The sequence below is a fragment of the Castor canadensis genome, chromosome 5, assembly GCF_047511655.1.
Source record: "Castor canadensis chromosome 5, mCasCan1.hap1v2, whole genome shotgun sequence".
NCBI lineage: Eukaryota > Metazoa > Chordata > Mammalia > Rodentia > Castoridae > Castor > Castor canadensis.
The window spans coordinates 110,029,063-110,050,654 of NC_133390.1; the positions used below are offsets into that span (position 1 = coordinate 110,029,063).

The 21,592-nt window shown below is 37.4% G+C and overlaps 1 protein-coding gene and 1 pseudogene across 3 annotated transcripts in view; both read right to left on the minus strand.

Moving 5' to 3' along the window:
- Positions 1-20,094, minus strand: part of Mlf1 (myeloid leukemia factor 1) — a 48,996-nt gene extending 28,902 nt beyond the window's left edge. Inside the window, exon 1 of one of the 3 annotated variants that reach the window (XM_020157367.2) lies at positions 19,915-20,094. In XM_020157367.2, coding sequence (XP_020012956.2) covers positions 19,915-19,961 — 47 coding nt within the window. In that variant the 5' untranslated portion in view covers positions 19,962-20,094. The remainder of the gene's footprint in view (positions 1-19,914) is intronic. The other 2 variants (XM_020157374.2, XM_074073901.1) reach the window with 2 other exon arrangements.
- Positions 8,145-19,095, minus strand: LOC109682254 (tRNA:m(4)X modification enzyme TRM13 homolog pseudogene; annotated as a pseudogene).
- Positions 20,095-21,592: the final 1,498 nt, after the last annotated feature.

Genomic DNA, 21,592 nt, shown 5'->3' on the forward strand with positions numbered 1-21,592 from the left:
AACTATAAGCAACTTATTTTTGACAAAGGAGCTAAAAATATACGATGGAGAAATAGCAGCCTCTTCAACAAAAACTGCTGGGAAAACTGGTTAGCAGTCGGCAAAAAACTGAAACTAGATCCATGTATATCACCCTATACCAAGATTAACTCAAAATGGATCAAGGATCTTAACATCAACCCCAAACTCTTAAGTTGATACAAGAAAGAGTAGGAAATACTCTGGAGTTAGTAGATATAGGTAAGAACTTTCTCAATGAAACCCCAGCAGCACAGCAACTAAGAGATAGCATAGATAAATGGGACCTCATAAAACTAAAAAGCTTCTGTTCATCAAAAGAAATGGTCTCTAAACTGAAGAGAACACCCACAGAGTGGGAGAAAATATTTGCCAGCTATACATCAGACAAAGGACTGATAACCAGAATATACAGGGAACTTAAAAAACTAAATTCTCCCAAAACTAATGAACCAATAAAGAAATGAGCATGTGAACTAAACAGAACTTTCTCAAAAGAAGAAATTCAAATGGCCAGAAAACACATGAAAAAATGCTCACCATCTCTAGCAATAAAGGAAATGCAAATTAAAACCACTCTAAGATTCCACCTCACCCCTGTTAGAATAGCCATCATCAGCAACCCCACCACCAACAGGTGTTGGCGAGGATGCGGGGAAAAAGGAACCCTCTTACACTGTTGGTGGGAATGTAGACTAGTACAACCACTCTGGAAAAAAATTTGGAGGCTACTTAAAAAGCTGGACATCGATCTACCATTTGATCCAGCAATACCACTCTTGGGGATATACCCAAAAGACTGTTACTCCAGAGGCACCTGCACATCCATGTTTATTGCAGCACTATTCACAATAGCCAAGTTATGGAAACAGCCAAGATGCCCCACCACTGACGAATGGATTAAGAAAATGTGGTATCTATACACAATGGAATTTTATGCAGCCATGAAGAAGAACGAAATGTTATCATTCGCTGGTAAATGGATGGAATTGGAGAACATCATTCTGAGTGAGGTTAGCCTGGCCCAAAAGACCAAAAATCGTATGTTCTCCCTCATATGTGGACATTAGATCAAGGGCAAACACAACAAGGGGATTGGACTATGAGCACATGATAAAAGCAAGAGCACACAAGGGAGGGGTGAGGATAGGTAAGACACTTAAAAAACTAGCTAGCATTTGTTGCCCTTAATGCAGAGAAACTAAAGCAGATACCTTAAAGCAACTGAGGCCAATAGGAAAAGGGGACCAGGAACTAGAGGAAAGGTGAGATCAAAAAGAATTAACCTAGAAGGTAACACCCACGCACAGGAAATCAATGTGAGTCAATGCCCTGTATAGCTATCCTTATCTCAACCAGCAAAACCCCTTGTTCCTTCCTATTATTGCTTATACTCTCTCTACAACAAAATTAGAGATAAGGGCAAAATAGTTTCTGCTGGGTATTGAGGGGGTGGGGGGGGAGAGGGAGGGGGCTGGAGTGGGTGGTAAGGGAGGGGGTGGGTGCAGGGGGGAGAAATGAACCAAGACTTGTATGCACATATGAATAATAAAAGAAAAAAAAAAAGAATGTGTTAACTTCAGAAAAACTCTGAAGTGAGAGTTCCAGATGCACTGCATTCTTGCTGCAATTTGGTATTATCAGTCTTTTTAATTAAAACCATTCGAGTGGTGATGTAATATTGTTATTTTATTTTGTATTGTCACAAATATCTCCTTTGATAAAATGTCTATTTAAATGTATCTTCCCCCATTTAAAAAATTTGGTTGTTTCCTTGCTATTGAATTATGAGTTCTTTATATATTTTTGATATAAAACTTTTATTAAATGTCTTGTTTTCCTAGACTTGATTAGCTTTGTAATTTTTTAAATATCAACTTATTTAGTTACATAGCCATGAATCTTTGATAGATGTTTTCACTATAGACTATGACCTTATAGTTTTATTTCTGACTAAATCTTCTATCTTTTTGACGTTCATCTTTTTTTTTTTTTTGTAGTTCTGGGGTTTGAACTCAGGGCCTCATGATTGCTAGGCAGGAGCTCTACCACTTCAGCTACTCCACCTCCCCTCTCTTCATCTTTTCAGAAACTAATTCTAATTTTAAGATTTCATATGGCTTAAATTATTTTTAAAAGATGAGGAACAAATAGAATTTTAAAAGCAATGGTTAAAAAATTGGAATAGGAAGTAGACAAATTGAGGTGAGTTAAAAAGCTTTCACTTTATCATGATAAAACCCATTTAAAATGTACCAAAAAAGCTTCCATTTTCATTTAACATCATTTTAATCATGAACTTATTTAAATTTTGCAAAAGTTCTGACATTACTGACTTTCAGTTAGGAACATTATAAACTGTATTATACAGTCTCTGTAAACTAAGGAACTCACTAGTTTGTATGTGTGATAAGCAGTACCAACACGGCTTCCAGTGAATCCCATCCCCTCTTGACCATGGGCTGGACTTTTTGGCTTGTTTCTAATAAACAGAAAACAACTGAAGTGATAGGATGTCACTTCTGAAATTACATTGTTTAAAGACCATGGCTTCTGTCTTAGATGTTCTCTCATGTACAATGGCTCACTTCAGACAGATAGCCCTGTGGAAAGGTCTACATGAGGCAGCTTAGAAGATTTTTGAGACCAGCCAAGAGAGCTATGTGAATGAACTTGGAATGCACCAGTTGAGACTTGAGATGACTGCAGCCTCAGCTAACAACTCAATTGCAGCCATAGAGGAGGCTTGAGTCGGAATTACTCAGCTAAACTGTTCCTAATTCTCTCTTTTTTTTTTTTTGATGGGACTGGGATTTAAACTCAGGGCCTCATGCTTGCTAGGCAGGTGCTCTATTATTTGAGCCACTTCACCAGTTGTTTCTAATTCTTGATCAAAAGAAATTGTGATATTATAAATGTTTAAGTTGCTATTGCAACTTAACAAGTTACAGCAGCAATGGAAAACTAATACACTTTACATTTCAAGTATAGTGTTAAAACTGCCCTTATCCCAAGTTATCAATTTTGTTTCATCGATAAACAGAAGAAAACTTTAAAAAAATCTAAGAAAAAGTAGTTTGTTTGTAGGCCTTTTTCTGCATACTAAGGAAAAGTTTTTAAGGATTTTCACCAAATATTGAGTCCATGTTTATGATGGTCTGAATTAAAACATACGCCTCAATGGCATTTAAAAAAAAACCCTCAGTAGTCTTACTCTAGAGCAGCTGAAACTGAGGCATAAGAATCCTATGGGTCTTATGATCAGGAGATGTAAGTTCCATGGACCAAAGAAAAGCAACTCTAGTTTAAATATGCACTCCCTCACCCCCAAATCAAAAGTCACTACAGAAGAACTGCAGGTATTGATTGCAATGGAGATGCTTCTCCATGAGCAAGCACCAAGGCAAGTAAAACCTTTATTGAAGAATGGTGAATGAGTTCCATAAGAAACAGTGGGGAGACCATCTAAAAGACAGGGCAATGCAAATTCAATAAACATTTAGTATGTATACTGTATACCAACCATATTTGTAATAACAACAAATAAAGATACAACTTTAAGTACAGAAAAACCTGTACTCTAATAGAGAATGTGACTTTAACATATTTTAAATTTAAGATTATAAAACTTGGATATTATTTTCTATTATTGCTGTAGTAAATTACCACAAATTTAGTGATTTAAAAACAACACAAATTTATTATCTTACAGTAGAGAAGTCCAAAATGGGCCTCACTGGACTGAAATCAAGGTGTGGATGCAGCTGTGTTCACTCTGGAGGCTGCAGGGTAAATGATTTCCTTGCTCCTGAAGACTATTCCATAGCTGGTGGCCGTTTCTCCATCTTCAAAACCAGCAGCATAGCATCTTCACATCTTTCTTTCTACTCTTCTGCCTCCAGTTCCACATTTAAAGAATCCTTGTGATTTAATTGAGCCCTCCAGGATAATCCAGACTAGTATCTTTATTTTCAGGTTAGCTAACTACACTAATTCTATCTGTAACCATAATTCCTCCTTGTGAATGTAATAACATTCACAGGTTCCAGGAATTGGGATATGGACATTTACAGGGGAACCATTAGTCTACCTACCACAAATATTTATCCCTAAAATAATGTTGTTTAAAGCAGTTTCAACACAAACCATCCAATTGTTTCTGCCCAGTCTATAAAATAGTGCCATAATATTGAAATGCTTTAAAGTACAGCTGTGATTAACCTGGCACTAGTATGGTGAATGGAATGTCTAAGACTGATAATTAAGAGAATAATAAAGATAAACATGAATTAGAATAATCTAAAAAGAGATCCCGAACACATCAGCTCCTGATGTATTCTCTCTGTAGTAATGGCCTGATTTGTAACTATTATTTCTGGCTATAACTCAATGGGAATTTCGAGATTCACTCTAAGACTACTAAATGATCATTAAGTTTTTAGAAAAATTAACAAGCAGAATTCATGGAATCTTTGCCAATGAAAACTGTTTTAGTCTAGCAAACAAAGGCTTAAAATATACTTTCCCTCCCCTCAAAAACTCTCTTCTGATGTTCTTCAAGCTATTACTGTAGCAGGGAGGAGGGCCAGAAAAGAAGCCAGCAAGTCTGTGTCCTGATAATGTAGCGGGGGGGGGGGAAGACGACGACATAGCAGGGAGATAAAACTTAAAGAATCTAAACGTGATGGAGTTCACATAGCACTAGGGGATGACGTAGCCATTAGCAGGGTTAAATCTTGCTTCTTGCTTCTGTAACCTGCTTACAAGGTATATAAGGCAAGGTGACTTTGTTCTTGGGGCTCAGACTTTGGATGTGAATCCGCTGAGCCACTGCCAGCACACTAATATTGCTACCTGAAAAGGCTTGGTGTCTCATTTCCCTGCATGAATATCCCACAACATTTCTGGGGGCTCAGACTGGGATTCAGAGACAGTATTTTCACCTCCTTGTCACAGGGACTCGGCATCCCTGGCTCCTTGGCAGAGCATCCCAGCAGGCGCCAGTGGACCTGTTGATCTGATGGAGGGACTCACCTCTCCGGGCACTCCTTGCACAAAGGAACCCACGGAAGGCTCTGGAACCAATTGGGAGCCCTGCTTAGACTGGTAAGAATTCAGGTGCGAATAAAAAGCCTGCCTTTGGGAGGCCAGAAGGGGAGCCTAATCACCTCCCAGAGACCCCTGAGAGTGACCCGATCTGGGGTGAAGCCTGTCTCTCAGGTTTAGGGAGTGGGGTGTAAGTGTGTGAGACACCTCCGGGAATTAGCAAGGTTGAACACCTACCGGGTTTTTTCACCAGCAAGATAGAGATCAGAATGGGGAACAACACAAGTAAAAAGAGAGCACTCTGGGTAAAATGCAAGAAACCTCCAGTATTGGCGGGGGTTGGGGGGGGTTTCCCCAGGAAATACAACCGAGGTTAAGGGATGGGTAACAAAAATTCAGTTCCAAAGAGGTAGACTTACAAGAGAACAGATGCATCATCCACCATTCCACCAGGCAGCCCTCTGGGTATACTTTAAAAAGTATTTTTTGAGAGTGCACTCTAATTGTGTGTGTGTGTAAATTTGTTTAAAGCACTGGGCAAAATTTAATTTGCTCCTGGAATTCCAGCTCATCTTATGCCTGCTTAAGTTGACATTTTTTTCTGGCATGCTTAATTTATAAAACGTGTGTGTGTGTGTGTGTGTGTGTGTGTGTGTGTGTGTGTGTGTGTGTGTGTAAGCATCTTCAAAGTGCTGTTACAAGCTTGATTAAAAAGCACACAGGCACAATTTTTGTTGCTTTAAATCTTACACTTCCTCAACAAGCTGCAACATTTAGTAAAGAAAAAATGGTGTGGTGAAGGAACCATCTTCTTCTGACCTTGCTGGCTTACCCAAATGATAAGGGTATCTTAAAGACAAAGTAATAACACTTTGGGAAGATGACTCGTTTGATCAAAAATGTGTTTCCAAAGAAAATACTTACCTCAAGGATGGACACCTGTCCTAAAGGAAGCATATGGCAGAACCCATCCTTTGTTTAAGGGGATACTTAAGTATTCAGGTCATTATGTTCCAAAATGTACTAAACCCACCAATCTTGAAATCTCTGGGCCCAAATGAAAAGACATTCTTGTAATAGCAAGAATGACAGAATACACAGATTTTCAGAATAAGGGAAGCACTATCCTAAGGCAAATTTGAGTCAAACCCCAACCTACTTTTTCACCATAAATACCACTCAAGTTAGAGCACTCATTGCACCTGTGATCAGATGCACCTACACCCATGTCTGGGTTGTGTACTCTTTTATCTTTTCTTTGCTTTACTCATAACTTTCTTGGTCTCTATCTCGATGTGTCCTAAAATTCTTTTTTTTCGGCACACAAACTCAATACTCAAGGTTCAGGTAGTGTTCCCCACCTCCTGGATGTCAGAGGCCCTGCCTGGATCACCAAGCCCCTTGCCACACACTGATGCCTGGCAGCAAAAGCAAACAATTTGCCTTCTTTGTCAAAGGGCCGTGATGAGATTGGTTTCCTTTTCTTTGTTCATGAGTTTGTTTTAAAATTGAAATTATTTTCTTCTGCTGGACAGTATTAAATAGAGCAGTATGTTGAATTAATCTTCTAGATTGCAGTACAAATGGCAGTGATTTAGTGTATTATTTGTACTTATTTGAACAATGAAAAAAAGGATCAGGTGGAAGCCTCTTCCCTTTTGGAGACCTCCGCCCTGGAGTTTTACCGGTTCTAGTAACAAAAGGTCATCCTTTTTCTCCTTGAATTTCAGCAGCATGTAACATCTCTAAATTTGGGAGCAATGCACTATTTTGAGCCCTGATCAACAAACTGCTTAAAATCTCCCTGGATTGTTCCTTTTTAACTTCTTGTCCTCTATAGATCTTCTGAATATCATGAATATGTTACTGGTGTCTCAAATGTTGATACTTTCAGCCTCGAGGCAAACAAAAGAGGCCTGAGCCTGCCAAAACTCCTAGAGTTGGTTATGGTTACCTTCAGGTCTTATCAGTCTCTCCTCGTACCTGTACATGAGTAAATATCTTCAGAATGTGAATGATATCAAAACATTGAAAAGTGGCAGGGTGCAGGGGTCACACCTGTAATCCTAGCTATTCAGGAAGTATAAAGTGGGAGGATCTCTGTTTTAGGGCAGGGCGGAGAGTTCACAAGACCCCATCTCAACTAATAAAAAGTTGGGCATGTTGGTACGTACATATCATCCAAGATATGCAAGAAACATAAATAGGAGGATAGTGATTCAGGCTGGAGTTTAATTTACTTCTTTTGTTATTCAAAAAATAACAAAAGAGAAAAGGGCTGTGGTTATGACTCAAGTGGTACAGCACCTACCTGGAAAGCAAAAGGCCTGAGGAACCCCAGTACCTCCAAAAAATGATGAAGAGCACTGTCCCTAAAGAGATGCTTTCTCTGGGCTTGATCCTTTATCTGGTCTTTTCTCTATTCTATAAGGACTGCTTCTTTTAACTTGAACATGTTTAAAAATCACTAGAGGTACTTGAAATAACAGATTTTTGACACATCCACTCAGTATCTTGATTCAATATATCCAAGGCATGGTCCAGCCGTCTAAATTGGAGCAAGTATTTCAAGTAATCCTAATGCAGACACTCCAAGGACTTCACATGAATAAACACTAATTTATTGAATCATTTTATAGTTCAATTTCTGTTGACTTTGATGCAGATATCTCCATTTATTTAGCAAATATTTCCTTACTGCTTATGTAAAAGGTACTGGGTAGTGGGGATAGAGTCCTGGCCTCTGAAGGGCTAAAGCCAATTTCCAATTTCCTATTGGCCAAGAAGTTAGAATATTTTCTAAAGTATTCAGGGTCTAAGTTACAACTAATGATAAAGCAATGATTAAATATTTGCCTGTAAATATCCAAGTAACTCTATAAATCTCACTTTGCCAACACTGACTTTTTCCTTATCCAGCTTTTTTCTCCTCATGTCTGTTTTTTTTTTTTCTTTTTTTTTGGCAGTCCTGGGTTATGAACTCAGGGCCTTACATCTTTTTTTTTTCTTTTATTTATATGCATACCATGTTTGGGTCATTTCTCCCCCCTTCCCCCTGCCCACTCCCTCCTCCCCCTTCCCCTCACACTATCAGGCAGGGCCTTACACCTTGAGCCACTCTGCCAGCCCTTTTTTGCAAAGGGTTTTTTTGAGATAGGGTCTCATGAACTATTTGTCCAGGTTAGCTTTGAACTGTGATCCTCCTGAGCTCTGCTTCTTGGTAGGATTACAGACATGAGCCACCAGCACCCGGCTCTTCATGTCTCTATTTTTTATTAAAGACACAGTCATTATTCTTCAAGTCATTCAAGTTCAAAACTTCAGGCACAGGCTGGATGGTAGTTGGATTTTCTTCTCTCTCCAATAATTCAACTGGAAGAATAGCGGAAGTAGAAAGTTTGGTTTACTTCTGAATTGCCATTGCTTCTTGTATTTTATCCCCTACCTGGATTCTAACAGCAATTTAAACACAGAAAACTCTGACTATCCTAGGCCTAAATTTCTTTGTTTATCTCTGTGGGTATGTATGATAATAGTAGGTAGCTTTTTCTATAGCAGTGTTAGCATAATTGATTGTCTGGTCTTCACAGACCATCATAGGTATTGAGGGGCAAGCATGAGAAATCCATTTTGCTGGTATAGATGCTAGAAGATAACACCATGGCATTGAATTCAGCAACACTAGCAGCAACTTCTCTATTCAGTGCTTCCTTATCCTGGAAGTGGCAGTTGTTGCCGTAGTGGTCTAGATCTGTGATGTGGCTTTGGGAGTCATTCCTGAAAGTTCAACCTACAGTTGGTTTCTTCAGCCATCAATGGTTCTCTAAGCCATTTAATGCTTGTAATAAATTCCCTCCTTCTGAAACTTGCTATGGTAAATTTTGTTTACAACTAAACCAATGTAAATAGTTTATATCAATATATCTTTTTTTTATGGTGATACTGGAGTTTGAACTCAGGGACTCATACTTGCTAGGCAGACACTCTACCACTTGAGTCACTCTCCCAGTCCCCCAGCACTTCAGAACAGTATTGACTATTCTGATTATGTTATTGTTTTTCAAATATTCTTTCTTATTTTTTCCCACTTTTCCCCCTTTCCCTTGAAAGTTTTTAGGGGAGGCATATATTATCATTATTGGGAGTCAAAGGCAAACTTTAAAAATTCAAATGAAAAATAATTAAAATCTTGTTACTTGTGTTATCCTTTATTTACAAACTAGTAGAAATAAATTAACATACAGAAAATAATGTCTGTCTCTGCTAAATTGGAACTTCTTGAGGAAAATGACCATATGTATCTTTTTTACGTGCCCTCCAAAATTATGTGGCCCAGTGATGTTTCTTGACTGACTGATGAAATTATAGCCACAAAGGATAGGAAACTGAAAGCAGAAATTTAAAGAACACTTGAAAAGAATTTAAATGAAATATTATGCCACCTTTAAAAGAACAAGGCAGATATTTATGTATTTATATAGAAAGACGCAAGCTATATACTATATACTTCAATTTACATAAAAATTCAAGTATATATGCTTGTAATATATATCAGAAGATATCCTTGGGAGTTTGTAATGGCTAATTTTATGTGTCAACTTGACTGGATTTTAAGGTGCCTAGATATTGGTCTAAACCATTACCTCTGGGTGTGTCTGTGAGAGTGTTTCAGATCATATTAGCATGGGAGTCTTTGATGTCAAGAAAGCAGATGTGCTCTTCCCAATGTGGATGGACATTATTTAATGCAAAAAGGTGGATAAAGGGAGAATTCTCCCCTTCTTCTGCTGGTGGAGTGAGGACAGGCCCTCACACTGGTATTTACACCACTAGCTTCCCTGGTTCTCATGCCTTTGTACTTAGACATAACAGCACCAGATTTCCTGTTTCCAGGCTGCTGAAGGTAAATCAAAGGAATTCTCAAAGTTCATAATCCTGTGAGCTGATTTCTCATAACATGTCTATCTTATCTATCATGTATCTATGTATATCTCCTATTGGTTCAAATTAGTTAAAGTGGTTATATTCTGTATCATTGGAGTGTTTTTTTTTTTTGTAGGTACTAGAGTTTGAACTCAGGGCCTCATGCTTGCTAGGCAGGCTTTACCCACTCCACCAACCCTTTTGTTGTTGTTGTTGTAGGATACTTTTAAGATAGGGTCTCTTGAACTATTTGCCCAGGCTGGCTTGGAACCTCGATCCTCCTGATCTCTGGATCAGGATTACAGGCATAAGTTACTGATACCCAGCTAACTTTTTTCTTTAATCTTAAGTATGTATTACATAATTCAAAACTACACTTTTGAAAATGTAAAGCACCTTGATTCTTTATATAATAAGGCATTAAGGGCCAGATGCTGGATATTACTGATTTTTAACAGAATTTCTCATTTTATAAAGTCTTATATCACATGCATAAATATTAAAAATTGAAATGGGAAAAATTCTACAATTCTAAATCAAATATGAATTTCCAGTTCAGGCTAAATAAATGTTTTTCTTTAATAACAGTAAAACTTATCTCTCAACAGTTGCCAAAAATGCTGTAAAATAGGTATGCCAATTTATTTCACTCAATAAAAACCCTAAACTACACTAACTTATCAAATTTTGACATTCATGGTAAGATGCTAGCAAGTTCTGTACCCCAATAAATTAACATTTCCCACTGTTATTACTTAGGTATTAGTTTTTAAAAATGTGGTAAGGCAAAAAACATGCTCTGTAAGTATTGTGTAGTTATGAGACCTTATTGTCTTAATTAAACTTGAACATAATTTGAAATTTCTGAAAATTGAATGTACAAATTTGTAACTTTAATGAAATGTTCAAAATCATTAAGTTGGTTCTACCACAAAAAGTCTATATAAAGGACCTTCCTTCCTTCTTCCCTTTCCTCCTTTTTTCTTTCTCTCTCCCCTGCCCTCCTTCCTCCTCCCTTATCTTTTTGGAAACTACTGTGACTAATTAAATTATAGAACTCCTTTGCAGTTCTGAAGCATAAACATCTCAGGAGTGAATTTTTGTTAAAAACAAACAGCTAGAAACCAATCATTCCTACCAACCACAATCTAGTCTTGTACTCAGAAAGCAGTGCTATTTTCTAGGTATACCTGATGACATTTTAAACTATTAAAATATGAAAAATTAAAGAGCATTCTCTAAATAAATTTAACTGAAAGACTACATATGAGTGTTTCCAGACTTCTGTTCCATATACCTGCTTATTCCTATGTAATAATAATGTTAAAGGAAATTGTTAAATGGGAAAATATAGTTATAAATGACTTAAATGAATAGCAGGTCCTCCACATACCAGACAAACATGATAGTCTGTCTCTGCATTATGAGAACTACTGGTTAGTATGACTTACAGCACTTTCTAAAGCATACGTTGAACTAATACCTACTTCTAAGACATTATAACATTAGTCAGTACTCTTCTCCATTTGCTCTCTTGTCCTTTACATACCAATCCATTTGGGGATACTATTGACAAATCTTACGCAAAGTCATAAAAGTACATTTTCATAGTGTATGCATCATTTGATGCACACAACAACTTTGTGAGGTAGGTGCTTTTATTATTAGCATTATCCCCATTTAAAAGGAGAAAACTGAGGCACAAAGAGAAGTAGCTTGCCCAAGGTCACACAGTTGAGAGGTAATAGGGATGGAACTGGAAGCTAGGCAGTCTATCTAACAAAATATATGAGATTAAAGTAGAAAAGGCAGGAATTGAAACAGGCTAGGCTTCTCATTTACAGTTCATACAACCATAGACCTACAGGATAAAAATAGTTATCTTGATATTATTCTATTTTCTAAGATTAGTAATTCTGGAACTTGTTGTGGCATACATACCAACAATTACAATAATTTTTACAAAAAAATTTAGAAATGAGTCAAGGATAAGATGTGGAAGAGAGTAACATCCTACCATATGTTTGGTTTAATATCTGCTTGTGCATAGAAGCCATTTCTACTTTACATGATTTGAGTTACCTAATAAACTCTGAAAGTTATTTGTAAATTTCAAACTTAATTTGTGATTGATGCTCAGAAGTATCATTTTGGAAGTTCCACCTATTTATGCAAGAAAAAATTGAAACAAAATAGCTTTTTTTTTTTCCTTCTTCAAAACATCTCTTCAGTTTCCCAGGCAGGGCATCAGCTCCATCATCTGTGACTCTGCACCCTCCATCATAATGCTCTTCAATATCATCATTTTGGTGATCTTTTCTTTGTATGCTTCCAAGGGTGTTTTCCGCATCCCACAAGTTGCCAAACTACTCATTCACTGGAAATAGTGGAATTTCACTGCTCCAAAGCCTAGATCCCTGAAATATTCTTTGTCTACATAGTGTGTCTCCAATCATATCTGTGGTGACAACAGAGTGTGACATTTTTTTCATTTCCTTCCTCGCCAAAGTGTTAATTTCTTTTTCTGTTTTATCATTCTTTATGTGTTTGGCTAAAGGTTCTGCGTTCCCTCTCTCATAACTGGCAGCACAAGTTTCAATGAAACATCGTAAGACAAGATCTGTTGCCACAACAACACAGATATTTCCCAATTCCTACCACAGGCAGCTTGCCTTCTCTTAGCACAGGGATCTTATTCAGACACAAGGGCTGAAAACCCAATTTGAAGTCTTTCAAATACTGAATTTTCCTTTCTGTGTTTGTCATCCACTTTGAATCGTGTGGTCACTTTCTCTACTAGGATGAAGTGAACTGTTTTTCAGCATCTTGTAAGGCAGTATCAACCCAATGGGATAATTTTCCCTTTCCTTCTCCAAACTCAACAAAGCATCTTCTTGGACCAGGTAACTTTAATTTTTCAATGTTACCTAAAATCAAAGCCTGCTGTTTCAGGTGCTTGATTGAAGAATAATCCTTTCTAAGGTCATTAAGAACATCCTGTTATGATGCTGCATGGGACATAATGTCATCTTTAAGTATAGAATTCAAGTCTTCAATAGTTTTTCTCAATTTCTTAATTAAGTTTTCCAACTGCTCTTCAAGTAGAGAAGAAATTGGAACTAATTTTTCAGGTATTTTTGTTTCATCTTTTAAGCCTGCAGTAGTATCTTGAATAAAGAACTCAAGTTTTGGCTTTTCTCTTGAGTTACACTTTTTCAAATGCTTTGATAGTTGATCATCATATACTGTGTGTGTTAGATCTAAAGGACATAGGATTCTTTTCAGAGTATTTCTATCTCCAAGGCTCCAACGTGTTCACCACAGAACCTTTTCCCCAGGGCCACCACCATCCTGCAGAACTGCTTCTTCTATTTCACATAGTAACTGCATCTACCCTCAGCTATAAAACCAGTCTCACACAGACTCGGTGTAGAAGCTGCCATAATAGCAGAAGCATCCAGCACACAGCTAGAAAAAGTTCAGTTTCCTTTGGTCCTCTTCCCTTAACCTGTAATAAATTCATTTATACACTAACTATATAAATAAAATTAAATGAAGATACCAGAGTATTATTATTGAAATTACTACATATCTCACTACTGCCCACTAAAAACAGTGTACCAAATATACACACCTATATACACACAACATATATGTAATATGTATATATACATATACACATATACATATAACACATACACACAGTGCATGAAAGAATCATAAAATAATTTGTCCACTAATTTGTAGGATTTTTACTTTTTGGTGGTTACCCTGGAATTGCTAACATGCCTGTATGCTCTCAAATAACACTGTATCATGTTAGAGGTGGTACAAGTTATAACAAAATATTTCTAATTCCTCCCTCCCATCCTTTGTATCATTGCTGTTATTTTACATACACAACATTTCACCAAATACAATGTTATTATTATCTTGAACAAACTGTTATATCAATCAAGAATTTAAAATTTTTTTGACTTTGTTTTCATTTATTCTCTAAGCTTTTCATTTGTTTATATAGATTTGTTTCTTGACATATATCATTTTTCTTCTTTGGAGAACTTTTAACACTTCTTGCAGGACCAGTCTGTTAGCAATAAACTCCATAAAACTTTATTTCTCCTTTACTTTTGAAAGATAATTTCATGTTGTACAGAATTCTAGGTTACCGATGTTTTTTCTCTCAACACTTTAAATATCGCACTCCCTTCTCTTCTTGCTTGGCATGACTTCTGAAAAGTCACATAAAATTATCCGTTCTTTAGGTAAGGTTCTCTTCCCCTTTCTCACTTCTTTTGAGATTTTTTTCTTCATCTTTGATTTACTGAAGTTCAAATATGATGTCTTGGTTTAGTATTTTGTTGATATGGTTTGGTGTTCTTTAAGCTTCCTAGATATGTGGTTTGGTGTTTTACATTAATTTGGGAAGATTCTTAGCAATTATTGCTTAAAATGCTGCTTCTGTTTCTCTTTGGCTTTGCCTTCTGGTATTCCCACAGCACACACAGCTCACACCTCCTTTTGTAGTTGATATACCCCTTTCTCCAGGTAGGTTAGGCTTCAGTTTAAAAAAAAAAAGTTTCTCCTGAGCAATGCCTTGACATGTTTCAAATGATTACTTTTCCCTTCCCCTGACAGAAGAGGAAATATTCCCTAGGATCCACAGTGAGGACCCAGTAGAGCATCTGTAGGTAAAAATAAAAAAAAACCACAAAGCATCCCCCCACCACCATGGAGTTTTCAACTCAGCTACTTCACACTAGTCTGTAGCAATTTATCAACTACGGCACAGGTTTTCCAAAGCTGGCACTGGTTTCTGAGGAAGTTTCTGGTTGCCAGTGTCTGTACAGGTAAATTGTGATTCTCTGTATCTATCTATGTTTGTTAGGGCAGCAGTTTACCCTGTGACTTCCCTTCTTTGACTAATAAGAAGAGTTGTTAATTTTTCAGTTCAGTTTTTAACTTGTTGTTAGGATAGAATGCTAACCTCTAGGCTCCTTACAATGCCAGGCCATTCTGTAGGATTTTTAGTTTTTATTTGGAATGAAGGGCACAGAAAGTTTAACAGACTAAAAGTTTCAACAGGAGTTCAAAACTCAAAACTATTTTCAAACAAATTAGTAACTTAGTCTCAGAATAAGACTTCCTTGATTCCCCTCCTGTTAAACATCTAAGACTCACACCACTCTAGCCCTATTATAGGCAGATAGCACTATGAGAAAGTTGTTCCAGTTTACAAATTAAATGGATCAGTACACACAATGAGCAGCTCATATTTTAGCACACTTAGAGGTCAGAAAGATAGTTGTTTTATGCTTCCCAAATGAAAATGTAAAGATAAAAAAACTTACTTAAAATTAGGGAATTTAGCTGGGCGTTTTAAATCACAGTTACTCAGGAGGCTGACATAAGGAGGATCACAGTTTAAGGCTAGCCCAGACAAAAAGTTCAAGACCCCAATCTCAAAGAGAAAAAAGATGGGCATGGTGGCATGCACCTGTCAGCTCAGCCATAGTGAGGTAGCTTAAAACAGGAGGATCACAGTCCAAACCTGCCTGGGCAAAAAGCGAGATCCTACCTCTGAGAAAAGGGCTGAGACAAGGCATACGTGCTAGAGTGCTTGCCCAGTAACTACAAGCCCTGATTTCAAACTATAGTACCACAGAAAAAAATCAATTAAAATTTGATATACCTGCCCGCATTTATTTAAAGGAATAGTTTAGTTATAAAGCTCATAAGCAAGTTGTCTAAAGGATGATTTATTTCTAATTTTCACCTCAAAAATCATATTTTCCCAAAGTACTTATTACAGTTTTGTAGTAAAGGGGGTTAAATGATTCTATCACCTGCTGTTTGAAAATGGGTAATTCAAAAGGTCTCCTTTGCAAGGGGCTCCATACTCACTGAACATGTTAGAGCTCGGAGTATGGTAATAAGTATGAAGGTTCAAGTGTTGGTTCTTATTAATATGCAGTTACTTAAGAAAACCAGTCAACTTTTCCTTCAGCTACGTAGATGAGATTCCATCACAATGAAGAAACAAGTGAGAATAAAACAGCTATTACTTTCCTTCAGAAACATAAAATTTAGTGAGATTTATTTTTCTCATTGTATTATACTTGGGCTAGAAATTTACCAGCTAAGTGTGACTAATTTAAAATATTACCCAGGTTTTTATTTAAATAGTACTAGATAGACATATTCATATGTAGCACAAATGCTAAAAAATACATTTTTGTGTTTTGAATTGCATGAACAAAAGACTGCTTATTGGTAAAAGCATTAAGACCTACCATCTGCTTTTGCACCTGTCTGAACCTTTCAAGAAATCTGGCTGAATCTTCTAGTCATTTCCATTTGTATCTATCCAGAACAGCAGCTGCTTAAGGAGAAGACTAAGATTTCTATATTCAAGCTTGAATTTACTTTTATCAGAGTCAAAAAAAGTCCCTCTTATAATTAGCAAGGTGGTGTTTAAATATTTTAGAAATTAATCTAGAGTTTGTATTCTCAAATGAGCAATTAACAGTATTTTATATATTTTACCCATTTACATTGTTTTATGCAAATAAACGTCTCATTATTCTAGGAAAAAAATTGGCAATATGAGGCTTTAAAGAGTTCTTGCCCGGAGCTGGTGGAGTGGGGCTCAAGTGGTAGAGCACCTGCCAAGCAAGCAGAAGGCTATGAACTCAAAACCCCAGTACCACCCCCCAACCCCGAAAAGTTCATGCCTTACAAAGTAGTCATTTCATGCACATACACTAATCTAAGGTAATAATTTAAAATGCAGTTTAAGGTTTATATGAAAAATATTCTTTGTATATCCACAACATTTTGTAGACTCTAAAAGTCAAACTTAAAAGGAAAATCTAAAGATTAGGAAAATACTCATGATATATTTTGAGGAAAAATACAGAATATTTAATCAAAATGTTGGTTCCAAGAGAATTTTTTTTCAGTACTGGGAGTTGAACTTAGGGCATTGCACTTCCTAAGCAGGTCTCAGCACAAAAGTTTTGGGGGTTTTATTGGAGGTGGTTAAGGGCTAGTAATGTTTCTTTCAGGATATGTCCTTGTTCTTAGGTCAGTATCCTATCTATCTATCACTGCATCAAGATGTAGATATTTGTACTTCTACTTCATTTTAGAGGTTCTCAGATCTTCAACATGGTAGTCTCACTCATTAAGGGAAAATTCCTCCCTTCCACCTTCCACTGTATATGTAGTACAAAATGATGACTGATCAGAATTTCTTTTTTGTAGCTCACAGGGATTCACAGCACATGTTCTGTACCAAGCAGAAAAATACTGGATCATACTGGATATATCCAAACTTTTATACAAAATCAGCAATGTTCTTAAGGGTGTAAATAGATACCCAAATCAGTTTAATTTCAAATTAATTTTCCTATCTATATATAAATCCTCAACTGTATAAATATATTTTTTAGAGAAAATACAAGTTTGAGAAAAAAGTAGCAACCTTTTCATTTTTAGCTAAGTTATAATTTCAGGAACTATATCTGAATATAGTATAAGGCAAACTTTTTACTGAAATTCAGCTCTGAGACATAAGATACAAAAGTTTAAAAATTTCATATACACAGACACCAACATTTAAATATTACTTTTAAAGTTTCCTTTAATTTTCAAGGGAACACTTACGATACACTGTTATGAGAAGGTGAACACTGAAATATATTTGAATTCAAAACACACATTTTAATTCTTTTTTACTCAAATCTTTTAAGCATTTAACAATTTGATAACAGATTTATCAGACTCAAAGAAAAATTCTAATTTTATATTCAAGAAGCTTATATATTTTTTCTACTTTGGGATAATTAGTAAATTAATAGTGTGTACTTATGACTGTCCTTGATTGTGAACTAATAAATTTAGAAAATCATAGTATTCTAATTAGATGAGTCCACGTCAACAATGGTATTTATTTAGTACAAATAATAATCACTTTAAACAATCAACTAAATACCACAAATTAACTACAAGCATATAAAGCACAGCAGGTCACCATTCAGTACTTACTGAACACTATGCAGAGAGAACCCATGACCAGATCCTAGTTCCATAAATATGGTGGGCATATTCCCTTACGTATTCCTAAGGTCAGTGAATGAGTTGTAAATCGGTCACCTTTATGAATTCCTTATGTTTAACCTAGGAAATGGATTCTCATTTTGTATGGGGTGAAAAGGGTGAGTCAAATGACAGAAGACCTGAAATAAATACAAACATATTCTCTTCCTCACTTCCAAGTACATTTACTCTATATTCAATCGTGGACAAAGGAAATTAAAAGCACAAATCAGTTTTATAAAGTTATTTACAATTATTTAATCTTACATTTTTAGTATATGGCTGCTTGCATTTGAAGAAGGCTACAAGTGACGACTGAAAAGACTGAAGTGTCACCGGTCTTTTCCATGACAGCCAGAGAGTAAGTGTGCTCTTTGATGTCTGCCTACTATTTGTGTCTGTTACTATTTCTGACCCTGACTCTTGGGTTCATTGCCTTTACTCAGAGTCACCCAACAGTTTAAATTACACTTATGCTAGACGTTTTAAAGAAGATACTAATTACACATTCAGGGTTTAATTAAGGCATTATTAATCCTTTTGGTATAATCAGAGATATAATACGACTCAAAAATGATACATAATTAGCTTACCCGGTGTACTGATGTCACACGTACACAAGAACCAGATTACTTTAACTAATCTATGGATATATTTAGTCTCTGCTCTCAGAGGCTTTTCCAAGAGAAAACAGAGATACAAAATTTAATTTAAATATTTAGATTTGCTAAAAAAAAAAAAAAAAAAACTGACCACAAATATCCCAACAGCTCTTAAATGAGTTAACTTAGATGTTACAATAAATTTTGCTTGCGTCCATTCAATTATAATGAATACCTTTAGGGGAAAATGTTTTTCTATATTAATCATTTCATTTTTTTCTATTATTCATCTTTTCAAGTATCACTTTTGTGTTTTTGTTTTTAAATTAGTAATAACACATCTAAGCCAAATAACATTCTTCTTTAAAAACAAAAATTAAAAGGGCAAAATAGTTTCTGCCGGGTATCGAGGGGGTGGGGGGGAGAGGGAGGGGGCGGGGTGGGTGGTAAAGGAGGGGGTGGGGTGTAAGGGGGGAGAAATGACCCAAGCATTATATGCACACATGAATAAAAAAAAAATTTAAAAAAAAACCTGTGCAGTAAACCGCAGATTTAGAGCTGCACAGAGAATTTACTAGACAAAGTAAGTGAGGAATCAAGTCAAAATCCAAACTGGCGAAACACTTGGGCAAAAAAAAAAAAAAAAATCACAGAACTTCCTATTTTGCATATTTAAGCTACTATTTGTTATTATGCTTTTTAATGGCCAATGGAAGGAATTTTTAAACCAAGAAAACTAGAGCATGGTGAAGCTGATTCCTGAATGCCTTGTTCCCGGGGACCTTTCCCCAGGTAATGACCCTTGTGTACCTGAGCTGTCAAACGCACCCCCTTCTTTGTCGCCCTGCCCCACTTGCTCTTGGGAAGAAGGCCGAGTCCCTTTCCAAACAAGGCCAGCCTTGAGAACAAAGCAAGCGAAGGAAACAAGCAGGGCGGCGTGGCACCTTGCACCTCCTGCAGGTGCAGCGCTACGGCGGGCTCGGTCCTGTCCTCAGTCACCGGGAAAACGCCGACATTAAACCGCGCGCGGACGCGGTCTCCTGAGTCTACTTCTCGTCCCGAGTCCCCGGCCGCGGCCGAGGCGGAAGCGAATCCCGTCTTCTCTACCAAGCCCCAAGCCCTCCTCCCAACCCGCCTCCTGCTGTCAGCAGAACTTCCGCTCGCCCTCCCAAACTCGCTCCATTCGCTTTAAAATAGCTCCAGTGCCCGCGCCCCCGCCACTCACGAGAAAAAAGGATCATCCTCGAAGCTGCTGCTCAGCATCCGGAACATTCTGGCTCTGTGGCGGGGGCGGCGGGCGCGCACAGGTGGGAAAACGGTGTAACTCGCCACGGCCGCGACCCAAGCCTGCCTCCCCTCACCGTCGACGCCCCTCTCCTGGCTGCCGAGGCGGTGCCCGCCGGGAAAGGCGGTGCAGGACGCCGAGCTGCCTCCCTATTGGGCTCTGTCCTCGTGACGTCATCAAAGGAGGCGGGGAACAATGCGGAGCTGCCATGGCAACCGACGTCAACACAGTGAAGGCGTGTTGCCAGGCCCACCAGGCAACTTTTCACTAGTCTCTGAGCTGCAGGAACCAAAACATTAGACCATCCTCTCCTGACCTTGGGCAAATCGCCCTTGGCTCCGAAACCCTTAAGTCTCCTTTCGGGAAAATGGAGATGGCTCAAGATTCGGAACAGATGGCAACCAACGTCTCGTTGCCAGTCGTATTCTGTGATCCACAGGAGTGAATCATATTTCTGAAACATTGCCTGGTAGCTGGCCCAACAATGAGAAAAAGGTGAAAAAAGTTTTTGAGTACAGTTACCAAATAGAGCACTCAGTTCTTGAAGGAAACAGGACGAGACCTATTAGATTAAAAAGATTGTAAATGTTTTCCGTGAACCTAAAACTCAAAGCAGCGTTTCCCTAAGGGGGAAATGTTTAAAGTAACTTGTGGACCTGAGATTTTTTTTTAAATGAGGAAATTGTTCTCTTTCCTATCTCTATGTCAAGACTCAGGTCTCACTTTGAAGCCGGCAAATCTTTAACACCTTCCAACATTTAACAGAGCAAGATTCAGGTACAAGACCTGAAGCAAGTGTCCATATCCAACTAAAATTCCATTGCTGTATATTTTTGTTTTCATTATAAAGGAGCCTTCTACTTATGGCAAGGAAACCTGATTTTAAATTTAAAGCAGTGCTATAAATTAACAGCTAGACTTTAAATTTTTAAAGTGAAACAGTGATCTCACTTAATACAGGTGGGATTTGGATATGGTGGTGATTGGATATCATGACAATAGTACTCAAATTTCTAAGTTTTGGAAAGCACTATCGTGGGGCTTCCAGGAGCCAGACACAGAAGAAGACAGAAGATAAAAAAGAACATTAAAGTAGAAGAATTATAAAGGTGTGAGAAGAGAGAAAATGCATGTTGCATGGGTGCCCCTAATTCACTGGGTTCCTCAGAATCTTTAGGGGGCTATCTTGAGATGGATAGGCATCCATGGCTTATCAGGACCCTATGGGATCAGGCTAGAGAGAGGTGGCACTCTGCCAATGTGAAGAAGCAAGCATGCAGAGCCTGATTTGGAGGTGGCAGGAGTACTTGGGTTATTTTGGGAGCTGGAAATTTAATCCTTTGGAACCTTACCCCTTTGGCCAAGTTCTGTGGCAGCCTGCTTTTCCTGAGACTAGTGGCATGAGGTAGGGCAGACTTCATGGCCTAAGATAAGAGGACACAGCCCTTCCAGGGAATAAATAGGCTCTTTTCTTTTCCTCTGGCATCAAAATGAAGTTCAGAAAGCACATATATATTAGAGAACTTCTAAATTGATTTCATGACAAAAATTGATTTTACAAGCTTGAAATTATTTTCTTTTTTTAAAAAATGAAAGCACAAAAATATTAAGGAACCCA